At 42.0% G+C, this 22,072-nt stretch overlaps 2 protein-coding genes across 2 annotated transcripts; both read right to left on the reverse strand.

Annotated features, from left to right (window-relative positions):
* Nucleotides 1–4,565: 4,565 nt before the first annotated feature.
* LOC138602411 (coiled-coil domain-containing protein 42 homolog) lies at nt 4,566–6,390 on the reverse strand. Its single transcript, XM_069673884.1, is given in 5 exon segments — nt 4,566–4,694; nt 4,774–4,932; nt 5,037–5,258; nt 5,994–6,185; nt 6,292–6,390. Coding segments are annotated over 5 exon segments (801 nt in total).
* Nucleotides 6,391–9,295: 2,905 nt separating this feature from the next.
* LOC138601953 (TNF receptor-associated factor 2-like) lies at nt 9,296–20,789 on the reverse strand. Its single transcript, XM_069673295.1, has 10 exons — nt 20,599–20,789; nt 20,352–20,430; nt 17,684–17,782; nt 15,707–15,868; nt 15,521–15,595; nt 14,901–14,975; nt 13,837–14,406; nt 13,122–13,299; nt 12,717–12,865; nt 9,296–12,098 (listed from the first exon to the last, which is right to left on the reverse strand). Exons 1-10 carry the CDS (start codon nt 20,784–20,786, stop codon nt 11,880–11,882), a joined length of 1,794 nt encoding a protein of 597 aa, XP_069529396.1. The 5' UTR covers nt 20,787–20,789; the 3' UTR covers nt 9,296–11,879.
* Between the last annotated feature and the right edge of the window lie 1,283 nt (nt 20,790–22,072).

The following is a 22,072-nucleotide window of genomic DNA, read 5'->3' on the forward strand; positions in this document are numbered from 1 at the left end:
TACTCTGTTACAAGTAAAACTCCAGCAAATTATACTTCATAATATCAATGGATTTGTAATTTAGGATGAATAATATGCAATCATCACTTTAATGTTTCAGCAGGCAAATGTGGGGCTGATTTCCTCTACTTCATTTACTGCGATTTAGCTTGCATCCTATACAAATGCCATAATCTCTATCCTTACTTTAACTACAAAAACCCTCAGATTAAAATCTCATTTTTAAGGAGGACCTGGAAAAGACAGCGCACTATTACAAATTACAAATATATCCACAAGCCTACATATCCCACCAGTCAAAACTTAATAAGGTATTATCACTTAGTTGCATCTCACCAAAGATAACCTACCTGTTGTGCCAAAGCCTCCTCCTGACTGAGTTCAGGGCTGGGCTGAAGAGATTTCTTCTGCATCCTGACCAGGAGATAACAAATTAATTCAGCCGTTTGATAACTTTAACTTTAACTATCAGCTCACTTACCGCCATAAAATTCACGCAGCTCTCAGATCTCCTTTCCAATACTAAATAGGATGCTATGCTATCAAAACAAGTCACAGCTACCGTTAGCTAGCGAGCCAGAGGGCTAAACAAGCAGACTGAGAAAATGCTCTTAATCTTAGCTGGTACAAAATAATGTTTATGACTAATTACGCTTCATATTCACGTTTTAAAAACAATGACTGCTTTTCTCACCGTTCAGCAACAAACCATAAAGCGTTTACTTGCGACCTCTTTTGCCGAACCTACCTGGCTGTCGACGATCCCATCTGCACTTGCGCGTAACTATTCGCGCCGTATTTGTATGGCGCATGCGTGAACGTTTAACAACCTGACAGAGCGACTTTTTTTTCATAACTTTATTTACAATACAATTTTAACCAAATACACGACAACACGGGCAATATTTGAGAGAAAAACAAACTAATCAGAAAATATTAACAGAAAAGAAACACAGAAATCAACAGAAGATCAAATATAGATACAACTTTTGACAAAATACAGATTTCAGCAAATTAACAGATTCAACTTGCACTTCACAGTGAAAGATTCTCTTTAAATGTTGACCTCTTCACACGTCAGCTTTTGCTTCTGTAATTATTACTCTGAGTATGGTAGCTCTTGCTACTAAGATGATAATGACAATTACTGTGGGGGGGGGACTCAAAGGTCATCATGAATCCATGGACAATCTGTGTACAAGTATAACAACAGACCTCTGCAGAGATTAAATGCAAGTCTGAAGTAAATACAGGCACACAATGTTTAAAACATACCTCTTACCAAACTCATCAAAAATGCCTGCAACACCACATGGGGCAATAGCTGCAGTCCCATGAAACCAAACAACGCATTCATAACTCTGGCTGTTTAGTCTGAGGGGACGCTGCTGGCATCAGTGCTTCATGTCTGACTTAAAGAGAGCAATACAAAAGTGGTGAGGTGTTCAGGATATTCTGATTATGCAGACATCATTCAACATCTGGCTTATGTTTGTATTACTGCTTTGTCATTCTTGTTTGTTTCAACCAAGCCAAGTCCAAAACATAACTCTCATGCAAAGAGTGTAAAAAGGCCAAGGTGTGTGTGCAGAGTATTGTACTCAAGCTGTAAGTCTTAATTAAGTTGATTGGCCAGTTATCAAAATATGTATTAGCCGCTGAATTCTTTAATTCATGTAAAATGCCCAGCTTCTCAAATTTCAAAATGTGCTTTTTCCCCCTCATCTTTAATGACAGCAGACCGCATAGATTTAGTTGTAAGCACTGTTAGTCCCACAAAACAAGACACCTGAATGCATCACATTGAGCAGCACACGGCACAACATACTGTCTGAGGTATCTTACACCAACTGCATTGCTGTCCTCTCATAAGAACATCAAACAGCTGCCTTCTCTGAGTGGTCTTTGACAGGTCACAGCTGAACTACTTTAATTACATGCTAAGTCTTGTTATTACACCAGTTTCACTGACTCCCCCTCATAAATCAGCTTTAAATCCAGATGTAAAACTACCACTGTGAACTGTGTCAAGGCTGTGAACCCAAAAGTATGAGTCTAATTCTTTTACAGTTAGTGATTAAGTAAGACATTATTAGTTCTATTTGATTTTTAAATCCCCACGTTCTTATGTCTGAGGCCACTAGACATTTAAAGGAGCCTCTTAAACCAACACAAACTCGGCCTATGAGTATACATGTAAAACTTAAAGGGACAGTGTTCTGCTTTTTCAAAAATGTAAAATATATTAAGTTTGATCTCCTGGATGGTCCTTATTCTTATCAATGATAACTTAAAGGTGCAATGTGGAGTTTCCTTGTTAAAAAAGTTATATTTAAACCTTACAAAAATGCATTGTGTGTATCCTCAAGGTGAAACAAGTTTAAAACAAGTTTACACCCATGCTCACTAGCTTGCAGTTTCCTGGTGCATTACACTGTATATTGGCACGTTACTGCCACCTGTTGTTGGAGGAATAAAACGCTGCATTGCGTCACTACAGGTCTATTATAATAACTGTGGTTACACATGACCCTCCTAGACTTCAGGGGGTGGTAAGAAAATAATGCACCAGTAAAAATGAATGAAAACTAAGTCAGATTTTATTCTCATATTAACTTTGCAAATGATTTATAGGAGAGAAAATGCATTTAACACTTCTAACCCAATTCAGTTAATGTAACTTCCTGAGACCAAAGTGTTTGTTTGGTTTGTAGATTTACTATCACCAAGCTATTTTGGAATAGTAGGACCCTAAAAATGTAAGAACAAATCTTTAATAGGAAGATTAAAGCAACAGATTTTATAGTTTCATTTAGAGGACTTAGCTTGTGCTAAAATGAATGATTGGAGACTTTGACGGTGGAGGAAGCACATGATAAACATTAGACTTCTCTTTCCAACACTTTAAAAGACTGAGGGGAATAGATAACACACTCCTGCACATGTCTGTCTCTTTCAGCTCCTCTCTTGTTAAATGAATCTCCACAGAGATGTTCCAGTGTTGGAGGAGGCTGACTGTTGTTTGGGTCAGCCAAAAGCTGCACACTTCCTGTGTGTGACTTTCAGACAACTGTAGCGCACATTGTAGATAAATCACTTGGACATGCTTTTGGAGCAACTGGAATATAACTGTATTTCTCTCTGGTGTGGTTGTTCGCTGCTTTGATACACAAATAAAGTCCCCCACGGCTTACAGGAGAGCAGATGGAAAATTAATGTTCTGACTAAAAGTACTCAAAGGGAGGGAAGCAGTGGTAAGAGTACTGTATGTCCTCTAGTTACACACTAAGAAATGTTGGAGGTATTTAAAGTGTTCATTTGGCTTCATTTCTTTAATTTGAGACTAATCTCTATTTACAGATTCTACATAGAAATGTTGATTCTGTCGGCAGGGACATGGATGTTAGGGACGGCAAGTGTTCTGGTTTCCGTTTGTACTACACTTGTAGTCCGAGTAATATTGACCAATCACATATCAGCAGGCTGCAGGAAAAACAGTCGGTGTGGAGAGCAAAAGCAGGCGGAAGGTAATGCGTCGTAATGACATCCCGGCTCCCATTTAGCTTCTTATTAATCTCATCTGCATGCTAACAGCTAACAATCTGTTCTAGATCAAAAATTCAACTTGAGACAAATTCCCCGACGCTGTGTCACGAAAACCGTTCAGCATTCGATTTCCTGACTTCCTTGAATGCATCAGAAATGATCGAGCCGATTACTTTTTACAAATCTGCATCATGCTGTTGAAATTTCGGCAAAGGTAAGACCCGTTAATTAAAGTAAATCTCAAGAAAAACTGGTTCTTTTTCTGTAAACAATACAGCACGCAGGAAAGGACATCCTGACTGGAACTCTGGAAGACGCTAACCGCAGGCTACACGCCCGGCAGGTTCACCTTTGTCCCAAGAGGCTATATAGTCATCAGACTATAGCCAATGGGATCCGAGATTGATTTGAGACTAACTTATTTGCTTCCAGTCGCCTCCTGCTGGCCATTAGAAAGAATGCAGGCTTAAGGCACCTCTGCATCGGCTTACCTTTTGAAACCTTCTGACACTTATTATATACAGTCTATGAGCAAAAATGGCTGGTAATTTTACACCATACGCTGATACATCTTCATTTGTGTCAGAATATATATACATAGTATTATTAACTAGGAGTCCTTGTTTTTCCAACTTCATAAACTAAGTTTTACATTAAAACAACTAATGAACTGTGTTTCATGGAAACAGTTGAAACGAGTTAAACACAGACAATTTTATGGAGGTGCTACACATGTAAACATGTTTTTGAGCTGTGCACTAAAGGAAAAAACTGTGCTGTTTTAAAACACATGAAGTCTTTTGCTAATATTGACAGGAGGTTGGCATGTCATGAGTTGAACATAAGTCAAACTTTCTGTTTTAAATCAGCTGTGAAACTTGCAGAGCAAATAAGGACATTTAGGTGGCTGGTTGGGATTTATCTTTGTCATGAAATTTAATTTAAAAAAGATTGTTTATTCCATTTGTCCACTTTTTAGCATTTCCCCGACAGGGTCACACTTTGGCATGAAGTAGCACTTAGTTTATCTTAAGGTGAGCCGCATCAGGCTTTTTAACTTGCTTCTTTCCTTTTCCATCTTTCTGTCTCTGTGCGGCAGACTGATGATGTTTGAGGAACTCAACGTGGTCCAGGAAGAACTCTGTTACCTAGAAAAAAAACAGTGTTTTAATCATTTTCTGTCGCTCCAACTGTTTGTCACCATCTCTGCTCTGTAAGGGTTCATACCTTGTCCAGCTGCTGCTCCGTGTCGTTGATGTCCACAGCTTCCGTTTCCTCTTCATTTCCACCTATCATTTCAAAGATGTTGAGGGCGGCCATCTTGATCTGGGTCAGTCGGATTGTTTTCTTTGCAGCGGTTTCCAGTATGTGGTTCCATTTCCGTTCCTGTATGTAGACAGGGACAACTGAGTTTCATACAGAAGAGGGTTGTTGAATCTTAAAGTAATGCTCTGGTCTGTGCACTGAGGCTTCAGGATGGTGTTTGGTACCCATGTTACAGCTTCAGAGAGCGTCCTGGCTAGCTCGGTCTGGAGCTGGGACAGCTGGCTGTTCCTCTGCAGCTGCTCCAGGTGATGCTGGTCCTTCATCGTCGCAAGTGCTTTTTTCATCTCGTCGACCTGCTGCTCAGACTCCGCTTCCTTCTGACACAGCTGCTCTTTGAAGTGGAGGAGACTCTCTAAGTGGTTGGTGAGCTGCGACACATCTTCAAACTATAACACACATATACATAAGGCTTAGACTTCACACCTGTAGGCTGGTGGAGTCAGAGATGCTATTTTAAACCGCGATGCCATAAATTCAACGAGTACAGCTACTGTTTATCATAACCGAAATTTAGATAAAGGGCCCAGCTGACGCCTTGCAGACCCTACAAATTTCTTTAGTTGTTTTAATGAACATCAGTGCAATGAGGCCTCGTTGTAATAGACACCGCAGTCGTGTTACATCACGCTCCTTGCCCCTCGTAATGGTGGGGTACATCGTGATAAGGGGGGACATGATTGGCTGCAAGTGTCTGACAACATTACAGAAAGGGTCCCTACAGGGATAGAACTTTTTGGAAATGAAAATCCTTTCCTTTTTTAACTAGAAATAGTTATAACATTGCTCTCTGTAGAGCCACCAGGCTCCATTTAAAAAACAATGATTTTACCTCGCAGAACAAGTGAGCTGCTGGTTTACTGCTACCTCCATCAGTTAGCTTGTTTGAGTTATTGTGTGACTTTGGTAATTAAATTGGTTCGTTAAGATCCAACAAAATGTTTTCTTGGCTCACAATAACAGACAAAATCTAGGCAAGATTAGACACGATACTCCTGTGTTATGTAGGAGGTGAAATGACTGTTTTGTCAATAGAGTCTGGTGGACGATGATTTAGGTTTTTTTACAGACTATTCCTGTACAATGTAAACATTTAGACTGCGTCGTGTGTTTCTTTGCAGTACCTTTGTCATTTTGACAGCCTGCTCCATGTACGTATGATACACGGCGTGTGTCTCGACTTCACGCTGCAGCTCCACTTTCCTCTCCAGAAGTTTGGCATATTCGTCTTTCAACCTCTTCCCCTCCTCCTCCATCCGAAGCGCCTCTCTTTTCACCCTTTCGGCCCTCTCAGCACCTCTATGACCATCTTCTTCCTACATACAATGAGATAGAAAGATGTGGTTACACTGCTGCTGTCCAGAGAGACTGAAATCCAACATGAAGTTCAATGCTGAAGTCTTAAATGTTTTCTTACTGTACCTTGTGCAGCGCCTTAAAGTCTAATTGGAACTGTGTCACTCTTTTAAACTTCTTCCGCGACTCTTCTACCTGAGCCTGCAAACTCTCCAGCAGCTACATAAAAAACACACAGAAGGAAAACATTTAAATTAGCTTCTAAACTATATCAGGCATAGGTAGCTATCAGATCAGGGTCAAAGGTCACTTCAAAAGAAGATGGCATTTGAGCAGTGGTGAATAAAAAATATTTATGTACATACATTTTTGATACATTTTTCATTGGTATTTACAAACATGATACAGGAATGTGGATAGAGATCGCACAACCCCACATACATTACAGCAGTCCTGAGAGGTACAATAGAGCAGAACAACAATTGTATTCTATGTCATTCTATCCCAGGTCAGAGAGAAAACAAATAAACAAGAATAATAGACATAAACAACACACACAAGTCGTGTCAAAAATCCTATCTTACTCCCCCTTCCCAGTTAAACAAAATCCCCACCATCCCACCCGGCCCATCAACCCCACATACCGACCCTACCCCAAGGACCCCAAGGATCCCAAGGATGGACAGAAACAGTTAAAAAAACATTTATTTAATTTGTCTTTTTTTTACAGAAACAATTCTTCCACATAAATATACGTGCGCAAAATGTATTTCTGCGTTAAATAGTCCTGAGAGGGCCCAAATCGATTAAAACGATGCTAAGTTGTACATAATGTAATGGGTACACTTTACTCTTCAAATATGTTGCTTTAAATAATTCCGTAAATATTTAAAACATTTTAAAAATTCTTTGCTTTTGGAGAAACTTGCTGTGATGGAGGGTCTGATGTAGGAGACACCAATCACCACACACACATCAAGTGTTTATTTTCCTATTTTGTTCATGTTTATGAACGAGACTTTTCCCCTCTTTTTCTTTTAAGCTCATTATCACTTGACGCTTTGACAATATTGTCTCTATTACATTAATGCTAATAACGCATATTTAATTGAATTGAATACAATTGTTATGTTCGCAGAATGAAAAGCACCATGTGATACAAACATTGAAGCGCTTGAGGCTAACGTTAGCTTCTACTGACCTCCAGTTCATGCTGTAGAATAGAAACCCCGTGTTGACAGCTTATCCAATGATATTTTCTCATCCAGACCTCATTAGCCTCCTCCTTTTAGCCTCACGTTAAAGCATTAACTGTTGATCCACGCAAGTCTCTGTTTTGTTTACATCTGCTTCCGCATGAGGTCACGTGGGATCCCCCTTGGCGTACTCCATACTCTTTAAAACATGCGTTAACGGTAATATTTGAAAATCTGGTATTTTGTGGATGTTTTGGATAAGTGAGAAGAACATGTATGAAGTTAATCCTAAAGCAACCACGTTCTAAAATCGTTTGGTATTCCTGTAGTCTGAGTCTGAACTATTCCTCACTTTTTTCCGCTCCTCTATCTTTGCCCCAAGTTCTTCATTGTCCTTGGTTTTCTTCTGTATATCAAGGAGGACAGTGGCCCTGTCAAAGTGGACGCCTCCAGGTTTCACAGTGCTCACCCCCGCAGGCATCTTCCTGTTCACACACACGCAAGGAAGAAAGTTACACGCACTGATGTCGCTCGGATTTACTCTGGATTTAAACCACAGATAAACTCACTGTGAATACTTCTCCTCGTTCCCGGAGGTCCTTCTGCTCATGACTATTTGTTGTCTTTCACACAGAGATAAAAACGTTTTGCTCGTCGTCCTGCTATCGTTGGATAGAGTTGTTTCCAAACTGTCTCTAAGCGTTTTCCTCCAGAGTTCCTCTCCCTCGTTGCCATGGTAACACATAAACTAAGCAGTGCAAAGGCTCAAACACCGGCATTTCAAGGCAAACCAAAGTCTTTTAAGCAAGATCAAATAATTGCAGAGCAGCAGTTCTGTCAAAAGTTGAAAAACATTTAGTTTTAAATGAGTATCTGGGTAGCAGTTGGCTGAATACAACGCAGCATTTTCATCGGGTCAAATTCTCTGTCTACTTTGTTCTGTTATAAAGATGTCCAAAAAGTTTACTCTGGTTATGGAAAGTCTATATTAGAATTTGTCTGTCTCATAAAAGGGCAGTAATCCCCTTTTTCTGGTTTTATGTTTAATAAACTGTCCAATATTACTTCTTTCAGAGCCGACTTGGCCCCATAGTCAGCAATTCTAATAATGTCACATGTCATAACTTATTAGTCTAAAGGGTCATTTTCTTTTATACCACACATGGGAAGCTCAAATTATGTTATAAAGTTGTCTTTTCTGTTGGAAGTCTTATAAATGTAGGTGATTATTTCCCTTCTTCCTGATTGATTAGCATCAGAACTGACAATGGAAAGTGAAAACCTGGAGGGACATATCTCAAGACAAACCAACATTTCTGATAACTCAAAAGCTAAGATTTTACTTATGTTAGCGTTCAACCAAATCCCGGCTAGCATTACCATTTAATAGTGTAACGCTTTATGATAGCGAAGGCCTAGAAACTGAGCTAACGGTGATGTAAGCTAGGAGGTGGTTGAATGCTAATGTTAGTGGTTGTGACTTAGCTTTTTTGTTCTTAATTTTTTACCCAATATGTTGATAAATCTTAAAATGTGGCCCTGTCTCTCCAGATTCTCGTTTTCCTTTTATTTTGCTCATCAGTTGGGGAGTTTTTAAATACATACTTTTGACACATTTTCTAAGTTTAAACAATATACAGACCTGCAACAGACTACATAGCAGCTATTGAGCTTCACACCCTAAGTGTGACATCAGAAGAAAATGGCCACAGTGTGAATATGGTAAATTTATCTGCTCAATCAGCAGCCTACTTTTACTCTCAATACATTATTATATTTTGATTTTAATAGCTCTGTTATTTCGCTTAAGTATGATTATTAATAGAGTATTTTTATATTGTTGTTCAGGAGTTTTTTCTGTCAGTCAGTATGACTTAAAAATGAGTCTGAAATAATCAACAAGCTGAACCCAGCAAACTTTATTACATACTGCATGTCCTTTTTTAGCATAATACATCAATTATCAACATCAGAATATATATGGCTCTGATTTCAAGGTACATAAATCACTCAACAAAATACCCTGTTTGGACAAACAACCGATACAAAGTGCACAAATAAAGTTGGTTCAAGTCGACTGCATCACATGACAGAACTGCTGAATAAAGAGTTAAAGCTTACATTCAAAAAAACCTCGGGAGCGTCTGTAATGAGAGGACAGCTTCATGGGACCGTTATCTCCTCCGGTGTTAAATAGTGACCAATGCATCAATCATCACATTCACGCAGCACAAACTGAAATATAAAGATATTTGGCACCATATGTTAGCATAGAACATAAAACACACCTTGCAATACGACATTGTTAGTATAATATGGAGGTAATATTTGATTTTGGCACATTACAAGAACACTCAAGGTTTAAAAAAGTTCATGTACTTCTTACATGCTCGCTCTGCTTTGAAAACGTTACTTTAAGTTAAGAATAGAAACCCACTCACTGTGTATAGCATAAACTCCTCGACATTAAAATGGACTTTCTAAAAAAATCATCAGCTCGTTTCGCCGGTTAGCTTCATGGTTAGCCACTGACAGATGTTAGCGGTACAAAGTAGCGAATGCTCAATGACAAGGAAAGCACCTTGAAAAGTTAAAAATTGGTTGCAGTTTTTTCAGCGCCACGATGAGTAATGTAAACAGTATGACCTCTGTTAACCCTTAAAGCCAAACAGACATAATCATATATTGCACTCTAGAAGGATCCTTACTGCACAAAGAGGGGGGGCGTCCTGGCCTGTTCAAACCATCTTGACAAACAAAAAGCTGGTATATAGATATAGAATTAATAAGGTATTCAGTAATACTATGTTTATTATAAGATCTCCTGTATATTAACATTGATATATAGATTATTTCAACATTATGATATGAAAGATACATATTTATAAATTGCTATGAATATAGGCGGCTGCCTTCTGTTGGACAGACGCAGCGCCGGATATAACATAATATCTATTCTATGGTTTTTCATCCAAACAAATACAAATAAACGCCTTCACACGCGGCTCACGGGGGGTAAACCAGCGCGAAACTCCATAGTGAATATGAATTGAAGCCTCCCATGCACAGAGAGGGTTCAATACAGGTCGAGACTGGTTTTCAAACAGGCCAGCGTGAAGCTTAAAAAACCTCAGCATGCATGCTAAGTAAGAACAACAGCAACCTCTGGTGGACACGTAGGAAAATTACATGTCAGCTAATAATGTAGATACTGTGTCGGTGCCTTATTGGAAATCAGTGAGAGCACATTGAAACATTAAGAGTTATTGTGGGGCTGCACTGAACATCAATCTGCGATTAAAAAGTGTCAAAAACGGCCGACAACAAACAGCCCGTCAGCCTCCACGTACATTTACCTCACCAACATATATATTAGATCACATCGTTATTCTATGTTAGAGCAGCAGAAACACATATGCACTGTATACTGTATGGACAGAAAACAAGGAACGGACAATTCCTTCATTTCGTGGAATCTGTGTTGACCTCATCTGTGGTGGGGCACGGCACTATGTGTTGAGATGTGAGCGAGTGAGCACTTCCTGGGGGGGAAAACTCCAGCTATGTATGTTTGTCGGAGAGTTTCATGCCTCAGGCTCGTCCGGCAAGCTGCCCTGACTCCTTGGTAAACTCCACTGTTATCTTCCACAGATGTACCAAACCACCAATCAGAAAACCCCTAATAGGAACGAATACGCAACACTAACTTTACACGTAAAATAGCCTGGCTCCAAAGACATGCAGGCAATGTCCACCATCACGGATGGCTAATTCACTAACAACAAACGAGGAACTTTCGTGAAGCTGAGTCGAAATAAGGAGATTTTTATACTTAAAAAACGCCAGCGGCATGCACTTTGCGTAAAAATAAAAACGGCAAAGAAATGCCTGTAATCTTATTCATAACATAACTCCACGTTTGTCTATGCAAATTCACTCGACACTGGATTTGAGAAGCTCACAATATCCACAATCTGCAAGAAAAAAGCAAAAGCCATGCTCTAACTCTACTATAAATCTACTGCCAGCTTTCTACACTCAGAATGATCACACCAAATATCTGTAATCTACAATCCTCCAAAAATCTGCACTTCCTGTTTCACCTCAAACAAAGGAGATTTCAAAATAAAAGACGCTGTTAATTCTTTTACCTCCTGTTCATTCTGCGATGTCTGCTCAACCCTGCACTGACCACGCTGCACCGGTGCTCGCTTCTGTGTCTTTCAACTGAAAACTGTGAAGTGACGTTTTTTATCACCGCGATGTCAAAAGAAAAAAGTTTTGCACCTGAAATGTACAGCAGTGACGGTGGTTCTCGCGTAGAAACCACCGGGTATGATGCCAGCGCCGTCTGGACTGCAGCCACACGCAGTCACAAGCATGTCTGTCTCCCTCAATCTGCAGGGGACAGTAAGATGCCTGAACAGAGCCCTAAAGGGACCACGATCGAGCCGAAATGAAGCCGCAATGGTCAAAGAGCTGCCATGTTGCCAAACTGTGCCACCTCAGTGGAGCCCCCTAGAGGCCGGTGAGGTCCACGATGGCCTTGATGAAGATGGTGTCGTCGCGGATGTAAGAGTTCTTGGCGTCGAGCTTGGAGAGCGGGCAGAAGAGCGGACAGCCGCTGGCGATGTTCATCTCGCTCACGGGTCTCTGGAAGGAAGAGGAGGTGACGTCGGGGCGGAAGGCGTCGATGATGTGCTCCCTGTTGCTCTGGTCCAGCAGCATCAGAGTCACCTGGGAATAAGAAAGGTAAGAGACGTCATGTTTACATGCAGCTGTAAATAAGTTTGGAGGATATTTACAAGGTCATTTCAGCATTTTCAGCATCTTTTCTGCTATGTTACATAAGGAACTTAAAAGGGGTATTGTGCTAATTTCAAGCTTCATATTTCTCTCTGTGATACCTGTGGAGTAGCTTAGCATTGTTTACAGTTAAAAAAACTCTTCATGTTTCTCACACTGGTGCTCTGTGCAGGCCCTCATACAGCCTCCGCCTGAAACCACTCAGTCAGCTCTGTCCCTTTAAGAAACCCCGCCCCTACAAGCCTGCTGTCTTCTGATTGGCCGGCTCTCCGGAGCCTGCTGAGGCTGTAGAAAAAGTCTGAAACCTGTCGTTCACAGCAGCCTGCAGACTGAGCTGAGGGAACATACTTTTACCTACAGATCTGAAACTTCACCCACGTTTAGTCTGGACATCCAACGTTGTAACATTATATAAATGTCTTAACATGTGAAACAGCATAATACTCCCTCTTTAACATCGTTGGCGTCCTTTTTTACATACAAACATGTAAAATTTGCGCCGAAAAAGGAGACACAAACTCTTGCTACTCTTGTCTGTAGGTGTTTTACCTTCTGGTTGAAAGGCCATTTGAGCAGCGCGTCACTCAGTCCCCTCATCACCACAAAGAACAGGGACAGGTGGCTGCCACGCCCCGTCCCATCTCCATTCAGGTAGATCCGCAGACACATCTTATAGCCGTACTTACTCGTGTAGAAGGCTGGAAGGAAACAGAAGCTTAACTTTAGTCATCTGAGGACAGGAAGGCGTCTCTGATGGAGGTCTAAACGGGTTCATTTGGGGTCCTTCTGTGTGGCTTCAGGTCTAAAGATTGCGTGTTGCCTATGTGTGCTTACAATGAGGTCTGAAAGCCTGGTGTTACATCATCATTGCAGGAGAAAAACAGATTGGATTTTTGTTTTGGATTGGATTTAGACCGTCGAGGCCCCTTAATCCGTCATAACGCACACTGTTACCTGGCGAGAACATGGCCGGGGCTCGACCTGCGATGGCATCCTGCCTCTTTTTGGCGAAATCAGAGATCCTCCAGACGAAGACGCCATCGAAGGTGGTGGCAGACATTTCCCTCAGCCGGCCCTCCATCTCGGCCACGGTTAGGTCCTTCAGCCCGACCGTCCTCTCCAGCTGTCGCACCTGGAGAAAAGAGGAATTGTTTTGTGCAACATAGAAAGTTATTGTTTAATGGATTTTGTCTAATAATCATGCTCTAGGTTTTGGAACTATGTTACCCATAATGCTTTGGTGGATGTAAACAGAAGGTATAATTTTGCTATGGAGTTGCAGGCTTCAACATGAGCCACATGTTTGTTTACATTTTGGCAACATTAAAAGTACGCCGAATTAGCTACTACCACTTCTTGTTTGCAGTGTACCCATGGATGTACAGACAACTGTCACTGAATTACTTTAATAATGCAGAAAACCTTAAAATGTGACATTTCTAAGGCAAGTTCTGAATGTTTTGAGGAGAATTTTCTTTGATTTCCAAGCAGACTTATGGACATTTATTCGTGATGGATATTGAAGTTATATTTATCCCCCGGAAACGTAAGAAATACTGAATCTAAAAATATACGTATCATGGCAGTGTGCTCAGATTTGACTGAGTCACGGCTCAAAGACAAAAGAGTGTGAGCTTTTTATGCTAATCAAAGATCCGTTCAGTCCTACCTTATTACTCAGAGCCTCGATCTTGTCCTGGTCCAGTTTGTGCTGCCGGTTGCTGGCCTCCATGGTGGTGGCAAACCTCTCCACCTCTCTGTTCAGGACACACACCACATTCTCAAACGTGCCTGATTTCACTTCAAGCTCCGTACACCTGCGTCCCAGCTCGGCCACCTTCGTCTTCTCACTGTGGAGCTGGAGCTCCAGCGCCGCTCCCACTGAGCTGGGCAGGGGGGTGAATGAGGTGGACACAGACAGGGTGGGAGCCAGTGTGGGAGGTGGAGGGAGAGGAGCTGAAGCAGGGGGACCAGGGGGGCCGGAGCTGGAGGATGAAGAGGAGGCGGCGGCTGCTCCCTGCACGGGAGGCCCAGAGGAGGTGGTGCTGAGCTGGGAGACTCTGGCCTCGAGCTCCCGGAGGGACTGTTGGAGTTCCACCAGTTTGTGTCCGGCGACTTCCAGTCCCTGGGGCTGCAGGCCCTCCATGCTCACTTTCATGCCCATGATGTAGTGCAGCAGCAGGTTGAGGTGTTCGTAGGCGTAGGCGCGCTCGTGGTCATGAATCTTTTCTTTTTCCACCTACAAGAAGAAACAAAAAACAATAAAAGCATGCACTCTGACCGGCTGCTTAAGGGACTTTTGGGGGCTGGGAGGAGGGTTAAATCTTAAGACTTTCCCCAGCGTTTACTGGTTTAGAAAAAAAAAACTATATATCTCACAAAATAACATAAAGATGAAAACAAAATCTGCTGTAAACAATAATTTCTGCCAGACTGAATACACCACAGTATTTCCCTCCCTCGCTAAAAAGTATGGAGAATGTGAGATCAGATGATGCATGGGAAGGCGCGTTAGCAAGGTTCGTTACAAATATCCTCCAAAAAGCCCAGTGTTAAATATCAAATCAAAATCTATCTTTGTGACGTAACTATTGGATCTTTTCATCATGATTCGACAATAAATCTTGAACAGGAAGAATTAAAGTTCCTCCCCTTGATTTTTGTTCAGTCTCTAATTTCTACACGTGTGTGTGTTGACCCAGAAGTTATTATTGGAACAATCAGGATACTTACAGACATGTCACATCCCACCACATGAAACCGACACGGAGTTCTGAATTTGCTGCAGAACTTAATGTGGTCCACATACTGAAAAACAAAACAATAAAAATGTGTTATTAGCAAAATTAGCATAAAGGCTATCAGCCACTCGGATGAATCGTCTTTTAATTCAGATTCAGAGAAGAGGTTTGAGTCAGAGAGCTGAGGTTTAGTTGTGCTGAAAAATACCTTTTTACAGAGTCCCCAGAAGATTAATTAACAACTTAAATACTGTTTTGAAGAAATCTACAGAATCTAATAAACTACTTTAACCAGTTTGCCAAGTCTGCGTCCTGAAGATGGTCGCCTGAAATGATGTTTTACTCTGGTAACTTCCTGGTATTTTCTATTGTCAAGCAAACTAACATCCTTATAGCCAGGATATGTGTCATATCTTGACAGGATATTTTTCATCCGTCTGTTTAGGAAAGACTTTGAAAAACACTCACTGCTGTTATAAATGTCCTCAAAGATTCGGTTTAAAAAAACTCCAACCTTTGCCTTGAGGTAGAAACTGGCTACAGGTAGCTACTGAACACGAGACTGTGACCTTTTCTTGCAACAAAATGTTGGCATTGTGTCTCCATATGTACCTTTTCTCTGGGTATTTTCTTCTTCGCACAGCCCTCACAGATCATCGGGTACTTGGGGCAGATCTCATCATGTGCCTGCAAATAAGGACAATGTTTCTTTGACTCAGCGAGCTGCTGTGATGTCATGTAGCAGCCCAGACGGACTCATCTCAGCATCAGAGCAGGCCTAAATAAATCCTCTGTTACCTTGATGTTTTTGAAGTGAAATGGCTCCTTGCAGTACTTGCAGTTGAGCGTCCTCTCCGGGCACTCTCGCTCATTATGGCGCTCCTGTTCGTTGAAGCGGATTCGTTCTTTACAGGAGGGGCAGGGGATGATCATGAACTCACACTTACCCTCGTGGTTCATCTGTGAAAAGAAGAGGTTAAGTTGTTATGGCCTTCTTTACAGTATGGAAACCTCTGTGGAGGCTTGATTGTTAAAAGCAAGCCGCAAACACCAAGGCTTAAAAAATAAAGACAACATAAAGGTGGTTTAAAACTGCAGTTCCTCGAGTGGCCACTTGAGGCTCGCTCAAAAATGAGTCAATCCTCATAAAGCCTCATGTTAAAATGACCGACTTAACAGCAGAATAAAACATGTTTACAGCCTGGTACAAAAACCTGTTTTGGTCTCCATAGCTTACTTTGCTTTAAGCTGCATTGAGTGACATGTGGGTGTTGCTACCTGTCTGCTCGGTGTCACGTGTCAAACAACCCACGTTTGTGATAGTTTGACATGTTTGTTGCAGCAGCAGAACATAGTTTGTGTTTGGCGTCGAGGCTCCGACCTCCTCACAGGTTTATTTAACATGCAGAAATTTGAGGAGCGATGAGATAATATCTTAAACTCCACTCGTCGGAGCCTGCAGGTGGATGCTGGGGCTGAAAGTATGAGCGCAGTACTGCCGCAGGGCAGCGGTGGCAACGACAGAGCAGAGGGAGAGACAGGACATCTTGCAGCTTTACCGTAATATCTGGAATACAAGTCGCACCAGAATATAAGACGCAATCTATTTTGGGGGGTTTGCCAGAGGGAAAAAGGTTTTCTACACCCTTATTAATAAAAACGTGTATACAAGTTATTTCAACACTATTTCAACTTATTTTTATTAAAGTTACAGTCTACCATCTGTTTTCATCATGTCGAGTTTGCAATCCTGCTAGCTACCGGTGCGTTAGCTGAGCTCAGCCTACTGTAACGTTGACTGTTGTGAGGATGGCGGCTGCAATGGCGATCATGACAGTGCATGTCCGTGACGAAGCGTTAGCAACAATCAAGTTAGTAAAACACAGAACAGCACAGCAGCATATTTTAAATAGGAGACAATGCGGAGATGTGGAGTCACCACTTAACTGGATAGCGCCATGGGTAAAATACCGTAACGTCGCCCCGTTCACTGAACTTGAGCAGTATTCGTGTTATAAGTGTTATAAGCACCTTTTGGTGATTTTTTTCAAGCAACTATCCATCCATCCATTATCTAGACCGCTTATCCTGTCCAGGGTCGCGGGGGCTGGAGCCTATCCCAGCTGTCACTGGGCGAAGGGCGGGGTTACGCCCTGGACTGACACATAGAGACAGACAACCTTGTGCACTCACACCTATGGGCAATTTAGAGTGACCGAATGACCTTACAAGCATGTCTTTGGACTGTGGGAGGAACCCGGAGACCCCGGAGGGAACCCACGCATGCACGAGGAGAACATGCAAACTCTGCACAGAAAGGCCCACCTTGCCCAAACCGGGGTTTGAACCGGTGACCTTCTAGCTGTGAGGCAACAGCGCTAATCCACTAGCATTATTATCTAAATAGCCAGCTAATAAATTAGCCTTGGCGATATACTATAAAACATTGATGACTTAGCGTTCGCTCTCAAGCTCCACCTTCTTGTCCTAATATGGTCAATTCTGGCACCAAAAAAAAACCAGATGGCGACAGTGAATTCCAAACTCGAGGGCTTCAAAACTGTCGTCCATAAAAGAACCGCCAACATCACCACCATTACATCCACTCCTCTGTTCATATATGGTTTATACTGTACACAGAAAGGCCGGCTAAGCCAGCTACTTATAGTAAAATTAGCCTGGAAATTTTAAGACAATAAAAGCTAAATATGAACTAGCTATTAATCAAAAATTCAATGTAAAAATGTAATGAAAGTAGGTCAAAGGTCACCTCACCTCGTAGTCTTTAATGCTTCCTTTCCACGTGCAACTTTCATTGATACACACAGCTGAAAGGTGTTCGACTTCCCTTCGAACCGCGTTGTCAGGAAACGCCTGAAAAAACAAGAGACTTGCTGTCACACTCTGCAGTGTTTGTCCACCTGCCCTGTTCCCTGTTCCCACCTTATTCATGTTGATTAAAGCTGCGCGTCTTATTTACATATCTGCATTTGTCTTTTCCTTCTCTGCTGTAGCGACCGCAGACTGGAACCTTACACGATGTCGATTTTTTAAGGAGTGCGCTGACGAGAGCAGAAACATTTGTCCTGCATGTCTGCTCACAAATAAAGCATGAGGCAGCTTTTTGCGCTTCTGGTCCGAAACAGGCCCTCGAAGACAAAACTGCGACTGCAGGTCAGTGAGCCGTGAATGTAGGTTTAGAGAAGTAGGACAGGCGAGTTCTTTCTCATCTATTATTACAAGGAGAGAAGATTCTTGTCCAGTTTGAGCATGTTTACAGATGAAATGATAGTTAGTGAAGGAAATGGGGCCAAAGGGAAACAGAAAGACTAAATAACTTGTTAACAGTATAATTTGCTGAATGTTCATGGCTGCTCAGATGAAGTGGAAAGGTAAGGCTGTCTAAGTGGAACTTGTGTTTTACTCAGTGTATACATTTTATGGTACTTTTTTCATATACTCCATTTAGATGAGGAACAAATGGGTCAAGCTGTTAAAAGTCTTCATTACTTACGATTACAAATTACAAATTCAATCATTATTAGGACAAAACTGCTGTAATTTGTCTGAGAAGATATTATAACTACTTATTATTGTAATAAAACAGTGTACTAAGTGTTTGCAGCATTTCTTTGTCTGTATGGAAGCCCTAAGCGGACATGCATCCACACATTTGATTTACTCAGTTTTCCTAAGATAACGAGTAATTACCGGTTGCTTTCTCGAGATCTCGACTTATTTATCTCGACATAACAAAGCTGGTTTTTATCGTGATAAGGGGATCATTTTCAGAACAACAGACCAGGACATGCCATGCTGCCATTTCCCAAACTAATGAGGTCAGTTAAGCCTGTTTCTATGTTTGGTTTGTGCTTTTGCAGCTCTGGGGTTATAAATCATTATGATCATCCGACTGTGGTGCAGCTCTGTTATCTCAAGATAAATAAGTCTAAGAAAATAACCGGAAAGTACTCGTTATCACGGAGTAAATATAAAGTTTTGTAGCGTCCTGGCCTAGCGTATTGGGACAGCTGCTGGGAATCGTGGGACAATGGACCAAAGTTTGATTAAACTGAATATTATATAAGAGTTATGAGGGCTTTTTACACCTCTGTTTCATTCCATCTTCTATGTAGAACGCACAGAGGCGTAATGGTGGGGCGAGGTGGTTCCGCCTCTGAGCAGGCATCGGAGGTAGTAAGAGAGGCGAAACAGCATCTGTGTAAACTGCAGAGCCGCAGAACGCTATGTAAAAACACACACTGGGGCGGCTTTACGCCGACGTTGCTTGGTCCAATGTAGAATGACAAAGGTGGCATGAAGACGGAGCTTCGTTATGGCGCTGAGGCGGAACCGCAGAGTAAAAAAGGCTGCAGTGTTAAAATGACGTGTTCTGTTATTGTTCTAATAGTTGCCATGCAGTTATAACATCCAGTTATTCCCTTGTGGAGGGTTACCATGAGTGTGTCTGGGTGCACAGGCAGTCATATGGGGGTGGAGACTGTTGTAACGTGTGTTAACATGTTTCTGTGTTGATGGCTGTTGAAGTGCTTTGCAAAGCATCTTAACTGTCTTTCTGTGTGTGGTCGACACATCACTGCTGCTCGCTACAGTTTGGAGGCATGTCTGCTTCAGGCTCCCGTACTTTTTTGTGATAGAAAACTAAATATTTTGTGTTTTTGACTGTTGGCTGGACAAATCAAGCCAACTCAAGATGTTCGCTTGGGCTTGAGAAATTCTTGATTTAATTTTTTACTACTTTCTGAGCAAACAATTAATTTATTAATCGAGAAATAGCCGTTATTCCAACGCATACATATACATATACAAATATGTGGGCAATAAAATCCAAAAATGTTCTTTAAAGTGATAATCTCATAATAGTAATAATCCCTATGGCCCGCTGATGAAAGCGTTTGCATTTGCAGTATTACAGACTGGGTGTCTGGTGCGACTTTCACTGAAAAAATCCCAAGCGGCGCCCAGTTAGTGACGCGTTTTCCATCAGCCAGCAGTGGTTGGTCTGCCAGAGAGGGTAGGCGGAGCTAAGCGGCTGCTTTTCCGCTCTCTAGAAGTGTTGCGAGTAAACAGTAATCTACTACGGCAGAACAAACAAAGAAAAGATGGATGACTACAGATACAACTTTAACAAGAAGTGAAAATCCAAAGAAGAAGAAACAAACTCGACGCTCAGATGAAGCAAACAGTCTAAAAAGGAAAGCGACCGTCAGCCAGGAAAATCAAGAGTTACAACCGGAGCCAACCGTGGACGTCACACATGCAGCACTGTCTGGATATCTGTGCTCCTGCAATTACCGTTTATCACCATAGGTGCAGCCAAAGAGAACAAAACTCAGATCTTCGAGATTGGAACTTTAAGTTGAACAAAATTCCAATTCAAAATTTTTTTTTTCCAAACCGGAGTAAAAGCATTCATACTCACACATCCTTGTTTCAATATCGACGTAGGATCCTCAAAAATATCCTCTTTGATGCAGGCGCTGCATTTCTGGGGTCCATTACTGCAACAAAACAACATACAGTAAAACTCCTACACACATGCACACATCAGACACCCAGTGATGGAATGTAACTAATAACTCCTACCCAAGTACTGTTGTACATCCTAATACTCCGTTCATCCCTGCAGCTAACCTCACAAACACACATCGTACAGTTTAGACGCTGACCTGACAGTCCTGTTGAAGCAGTAGGAACAGAAGCGATGTCCACACTGGGCTTGAAACGGTCGCCTCAGTATGTTGTGGCAGCAGTTGCACAGGTGTTTGTCCTCCAGCTTGTTGCCCAGGATCTTCTTGGGGAAGCCGGGCTTGTTGCTCTCCATGGAGGACGGAGGGGACGGTTCCTGCGTGGCCATGGTGTCTGTTCACACGTCACACCTGGAGGAGAAGGAAGAAACACGTCAAGACATGCAGAAGCATCAGTCTGATGCAACAGTTAGAGTGACAAATCAGAAAATAGTGACTAATTCAGTGTAGCTCATGAGAGTGAAATGTTAAAGCAGCAGCAGTAATGGTTCCTCTCTCTCTCTCAGGCAGAGCATCACAGGCCAGCTGAAGGCCCACACCCTTTGTTTACATTTCCAGTCTGCATCCAGGGCTCCTTTTTGCACACACTGATCTCCTTCTACTCACACAATCCACTCTGCTCAGCCTACCCAGTAACGACGCTGACAGATCGCACATCCATTGTCTCCCTCCATCCTCTCTCCATCCCCTTTCCCTCCTTCCTTGTCGCTGTTGCTAAGCTATCAGCATCCTTTAGTCAGAAGTGGTACCCAGCACGCCGCCACGCCCCTTTGAAATCTGAAGCCTGCTCGAGACCATTTACTGGCTTTCTGCAAATGCTGTTGCAATCACCAGAGTTTGCACTTACCAGCGTTTTTAGTCTAAACTGTCATCGCGTGCACAGCTCGTGAGATCCTCCTTCCCGGTCGCAGGTTGTCGCTCGCGCGCTGTGTAGATATTACACGTGTTTCTGCAGCCGTCTGGAGGTGTTTTCTTCAACGTTAGCCACATAATACAGATGTGGTGCCCAAAAGCGATGGCTGTTATTGTCCAATATCGCCATTGCACTTTCAGACTGGGTGTTACGTCATGCAGGGGGGGCTGGACACGGGTTGATGGGCAGACGGGATGTGGAGGCGCGCATGTCATTGGTTCAGAGCTGAGGAGTGGGCGGGATGCTGCGTGCAGGGAGCACAATAAACATCCAGAGAGCTGCGTCGAGAAATGTGTACAGTATTTAATGCATGTGCGTGTTTGTCAGCGTTTTTGCTGCACATGTTTCTTCATGAAATGTCCTAATATCTGTATATATTTATGTATAATTGCGCAATAGTTTATTACAATAACCTGTTAATTGTTCTTACTTTAGTAAATATAGTTAGCTACGTCACAGCACTGTTCATACAAAGGCTAAAAGGGCACAATGAGTTACCCTTTCTAAAGCAGTACTTACCTAAAGTGAAAGTAGTCGTTAGAATAAATATTACTGCACTTTGAGTATTGAAGCACTGGCTTTTATTATACTGCATGCATTAACAGGTGAAGTCTTGCTTGAAAACTGCACGGCAAACTTCGTGTTGCATTGTTTGATTGTTATCTCGTTCAAACATTTTCTAAATTGAAACGTAAAGGGAAA

This window comes from Semicossyphus pulcher, unplaced genomic scaffold (genome assembly GCF_022749685.1).
Source record: "Semicossyphus pulcher isolate SPU_LCO1_2020_fin unplaced genomic scaffold, fSemPul1.0.p SCAF_22, whole genome shotgun sequence".
Taxonomy (NCBI): domain Eukaryota; kingdom Metazoa; phylum Chordata; class Actinopteri; order Labriformes; family Labridae; genus Semicossyphus; species Semicossyphus pulcher.

Coding starts and splice junctions, on each gene's coding strand:
- LOC138601953 (XM_069673295.1), bottom strand. CDS start 20,786: ATGGCCACGCAGGAACCGTCCCCTCCGTCCTCCATGGAGAGCAACAAG. Junction 15,596..15,706: donor TTCACTTCAAAAACATCAAG/GTAACAGAGGAT, acceptor CCTTATTTGCAG/GCACATGATGAGATCTGCCC. Junction 14,407..14,900: donor TGGTGGGATGTGACATGTCT/GTAAGTATCCTG, acceptor TTCTTCTTGTAG/GTGGAAAAAGAAAAGATTCA.